Source organism: Rhea pennata, chromosome Z (assembly GCF_028389875.1).
Source record: "Rhea pennata isolate bPtePen1 chromosome Z, bPtePen1.pri, whole genome shotgun sequence".
Classification (NCBI taxonomy): domain Eukaryota; kingdom Metazoa; phylum Chordata; class Aves; order Rheiformes; family Rheidae; genus Rhea; species Rhea pennata.
The window spans coordinates 6,353,030-6,358,172 of NC_084702.1; the positions used below are offsets into that span (position 1 = coordinate 6,353,030).

Here is a 5,143-nt window from a genome sequence, read left to right on the forward strand (position 1 = left end):
GCTTAAGGATTTTGGATTCTGTTTTCCTGTATGATACATACACACATATATATATATATATACATATATACATATACATATACATATATATATATATATACACACACACACATTTTTGTCCAAGGGAGTTAATAGATATTATGTATTCATATTTTAAGTGCTGTAAACAAAATGACCAGGAAGCTAATATTGCCAAATTTGTTATATATTTGGTTGTGTTTATAGGTATTTATCTGCTCCCACCTCCCAAAAAAGAACTTGGTTAACAATATTAAACATTCTTTAACAAAGAATGATTTTCCTGTGAATATATTCACTTTCACATGGCACTCTGATACATTTTGCTATGCATTTACTAAAATACTATGCAAAAAAAAGTGAAAACATTTTATAGAGGAAAATAATCCTCATAATACAGTCTGAAGGGAAATGTATTTTTTTCAATTACTATGACAAAACCCACAAATATTTAAAACCTATAACCAAAATCAAGAAAAAAATACGGATTTGTAAATACTTTGTTTTGAAAATTGTCAGTATACATATATGCCTCTACCACATCTAGCAAAGAATTACTGAGGTAGATAAATGGAGGAGAGACTCAAAACAGGAAGACATCGAAACAGAAGGACTTTCAAAACAAGTAGAACTAAAGAAGGATAAATATGGTAGTACTCCAAAGAATAGATTAAAGCAAGATTTGGGAATATAAAATGATGAATAGAACTTTAGTATTCTACTGCTTATCTAAGATCTGATCAAAAGCAGAGTAATAGAGGACTGGAACAGACCAGAAACACAGAGGAAAGATTAAGTAATTAACTACAGTAACACTTCTCCCATCACTTCAAAAGCGTAAATGCTGTCATCTGGCAGTCAGCTCCAAGATATTCCGTGCTTTGTGCTTAAAACTAACGACAAGAACCATGTCAGACAAATGGTTAGATGAAACTTCTGAAACTTTATTAAATGGAGTAGTGAGTTACTGCAGTTTACTAAACTATTGGGATTTTTTTCTGCATCTTCTAACACACAACCTACTATTTTATGAAGTGTTTCCACTTAAAGAGATTAAGAACAACCTACAAAACTTACATTTCTGCCTACAAAAACATCAATATTTGGAGTGTCCCAAAAGTTTAATTAAAAAAGAGGAACGTGCATAAGCTATAAAAATTCCAGAATCACTTCTCTTTTGCATACGCCAACACATTTTAGAATGTATTTGATCCAAAGAGATGTGTTGACTTAAGTCTAACAAGCTCTGTGGCATTTTATGATTAAAGGCTTGCGTTGATGTACTTCAAAGGAAAAACAACCACTCTTTTGAAAAATTTTACTCCGAAATATTCAGAAAGGAAGGATTTTATGCCTTATCATGTCACATCAACTGCAAGCTCATCCCTGAGCTGAAGCAGGGCTTAGCTACTAAAGCCTTAAGGAACCAATCTGAAACCTGGGACATCGGACGGCTTTTAAATGATAAAAATTGAGCAGCATCACAAAACTGACTTAAGTCTCAGTTCCTGACAGGCTCCATTTTTCTCAAAGAAGAATGGCCTGAAAAGTGATGAAGGCCTCAGACATTTGAGGAGGAACGTGGGGAAGCTCTGAAGGACGTTTCACGCGCAGTTAACAGAGTAACCGCCTGCTACAAACCACATCTAAGACAGCCACTTGGTGCGTCAAGTTTTTATTTAGTTTCTGCAGTTTTACGGGAAAGTGCCAAACCCAACCCCAAGATCCACATGGCGGCAGCGAATGAGGCGCCCATCCTCCGAGACGCGCCAAGTCCTCCTGGCGGCCCAATGTCTGCACGCCTGCGAAAGCCACGGGGGCAGCCGCCTGCCCCGCGGCGCGGCCCGAGGAAGGCCGGCAAACATCGGGCACCGGCCTGCCACGCCACACCCGCGGACTCGGCCCACTGGAGGCCAGCAGCAGCCTGCCGCAGGCCGCGCAGTGCACCGGCTACACGGGCAGCACCAGGCTCCTCTGCTCGGCGGGCGCCACCGCCTCTTCCGCCTCCTCCTCCGCCTCCTCCAGCAGCTCCTCCAGCTCCCCGTCGTCCAGCTCGCGGCAGCGCCGCAGTTGCTGCACAGCGCGGCGGTGCTTCTCCTGCAGGCGCCGCAACCGGTCGCGCAGGGCGGCGTCGCCGCCGCGCTCGGGGCCGCCGGGCGCGGGCCCCAGCAGGGTCTGCCGGAAGAGGCTGCGGTTCTCGCGGCGCAGCCGCGCGTTCTCCAGCCGCAGCCGCGCGTTCTCCAGCCGCAGCCGCGCGTTGTGCCACTCCCGCTCCTCGCGCTGCCGCACCGCCTCGCGGTGCCTGGCCGCCAGGTCGGCGTAGCGCTCCGCCAGCTGCTGTGGCGAGCCCCGCGACTGACCCCGCCAGCCGTCCTGCTCGCCAGGCGCCGCCGCCGCCTCCTCGCCGCTGCCGCCGGCGGCAACGCCGCCGCCACCACTGCCGCCGCCACCGAGCCCTGCCTGGCCCCTCCGCCCCGAGCCGGAGCAGCCCCAGCGCCGGTCCCCAACGCGCATGCGCCTCATCCGTGCCGTTCCCGCAGCGCGCTTGCCCGCCCAGCCGCGCCGCTGCCGCCGCCGGGGGGCGGGGCGCGCCGCCGCCACTTTATGCAAATATAGGGGCGGGGCCGCGGCCGCCGCGGGGCTGTGGCGGGGCGGAGCTGTCATTTTGTGGGGGGCTGCAGTACGCAGCGGGTGGTGGTCTGCGATGGCTGTCCTGTCTCCGGCCGGGCTGGGCTGCCAGCCCTAAGGCAAGGACCCGCTGGTCTGTCCCCCGCACAGCGCCCCTGCGCCATGGGGCGGCCTTCACCTGCCAGCCACGCTACTCGGCCTGCACAGCGTTAAGGGGTTTCTGCATGCCATTGGGATCTGCTGTTGTTTAAAAGTGGTGGCCGTGCTAAGTGGTGCATGGAAAAGGAAACTTAATCCTAGCTCTGAAATATTACTTGAACGAATACATGATCTTAACATGTTACTTGGTCTTCTCCTGTGTTCTTGGGTGCGGGAGGTTGAGGGGCAAAACTGCAGTGTGTAAGCGTGCACAGTGCATATTATATTAACGTATAGTTTTTACTACTTATAGGTGATGCTACTGAAGCCAGCAAGGTTATATTGTAAACCTGCACATTAATGATTTCCAAAACAGGAAAGAAAAAAGGATGTGTGTGTCCTTGGGAAATCAGTAGGGTTTCGGGATGGGTGTGTATCTACCACAGAGGCTCACCACAGGAAGGCCTGTGGCTCTCCCCCTTAAGAGAGCTCTGCCCGCAGGTGTCTGCGCAGAGAAGTAGTGCTACAGGGCTTCGGGCTGCCGCACTTGAGAGAGTAAACTTTGCGAAGGAGGTGGTGTTTCACTGTGGTCACTGATCACTATAATTTAATGGTCCATTAAGGACCAGTAGGATGTTTACAGGATAGAGTTTGTAATACTCAAGAAAAAGTAAAATAGCAGTCATAATTTTTAGAACTGTTTCTAAAAATGGTCCTAAAACCATTTTACCAGCTCTAAATGGTAGCTATTTACTTACAAAGTTAATAGAAAAAAAACAACAAATCAGCACAGAACAGGAAATATGCTCAGTATCCCTGAAGTTTCGTTGCGCCTACTAATCAATAGAAATGAACTTAGAGCAAGAATTTCCTGTAATAAGTTTCCAAAGAGAAATTGGTGGTAAATAAGATAGTAATTCCATTTAATATGTGAACAAACAGGTTTTGCATTGAAAGAAATGAGTTAGTGGCTGTTATTAGTCCATTTTTACCACTGCTGCTTTGGAAATCTTGTAGAACTTTATCTTGAACTATACGTCCTATCCAGTAGAGTGCTGAGACTCTTCAGATCAAGTGGATGTGGACCGGTGTACTGTATTCTTAAGAAACAGTATGAAACATAGCGTAGATACTGGCTTTTATATGATCAGTAGGCCTAGATTACAGACCTAGTACCTTATAACTTTGAATTGAGTCTTAAGATTTGATACAGATTTCACATTATGGCTCTTACTTATTTCAGTTTTTCATGTATCTTCACTGAATGCCAGCTATTACGTACATGTTTAAATACACAAAAGTTAATGAATTGTATTCCTGTAAAAAGGATACTCACATGTCTGAGCTGAATTTACTGAATTTCAGGTTCTTCAAGTATGTTAAAATACTTCAAATTTTTGGTTAAAAGTAATGAAAATGAAGATAACTCAGTGTGGGCAAGCTTTGGTGGTAAGGTGAGGTTATGCTGGACAGAACAGGTACAGTGACAGAGAAGTCTAAGTAGCTCTCACATTCAGTGTTTTTACACTCATAGAACCCCAGGGAAAGCTGCAGTATTTAAAACAGCAGCAATGTAGTAGGGACAAATACCATCACTTTGTTTAGAGCCCTGCCTTTATTAAATGCTGCCAAATGTCCTTAATTGTGGAGTGAAAGTGGCAACATCAATTGACTGTTGGTTACTGTTGATTTGGCTCCCTATCCAGCCAGCTCAGGGAAAAGAATCTGTAGTAAATACCTGATGAGAAAAATAAAAATTGCTGGTGCCCGTCATTCCCTTTACTATTTGTGACACTGAGTTCATGTTTTTGAAATGAAAGTAATTCAATCAACACAGTAGTTTTTATGGATACTGAGGGACTAAGGACCTCATACAAACAGTTAATGCCTGAGCTGAGCTGATTTCCATGGTGCTCCTTTTTCTGCGCTTTGTGCTGCGTTTGTAGGATTGTGACCTTTGAGAAATAGAGCAAAGGTAAAGTAAAGCTCCACTGAGTCTCTCTTCCGCAGCTCACATTTCTCTGAAGTGCAAGTGATTATTTTTCTATATGGACTCTCCAAGAAGATATATCATTTTTTTCTTTTTTTTTTTCTCTTTTTTTCAGAATTTTATTCCTGTTACATCATTATGGAAGTTTGCCAGTGTAACATACCTTTTAGGCTTGAACCTTGATTCATAAGCAAAACTGAAAAGTTCTTAGTTTCTGGAGGCCGATATTCTGTGTACACACTGAAGGTGTACACTTGTAGTGCACTCATAGCCTTGCAGCTAATCAGTGGTATCTTTGACAGCCACAAGTCTGTAAGTACAACATAATATACTGTAGCTTTTATACCAAGGTGCCTCCAATAGCATGGT

The 5,143-nt window shown here is 45.2% G+C and overlaps 1 protein-coding gene across 1 annotated transcript; it reads right to left on the bottom strand.

Moving 5' to 3' along the window:
• Positions 1–1,677: 1,677 nt before the first annotated feature.
• Positions 1,678–2,541, bottom strand: TUSC1 (tumor suppressor candidate 1). The gene has a single exon (XM_062600195.1). It carries the CDS (start codon positions 2,539–2,541, stop codon positions 1,969–1,971), a length of 573 nt encoding a protein of 190 aa, XP_062456179.1. The 3' UTR covers positions 1,678–1,968.
• Between the last annotated feature and the right edge of the window lie 2,602 nt (positions 2,542–5,143).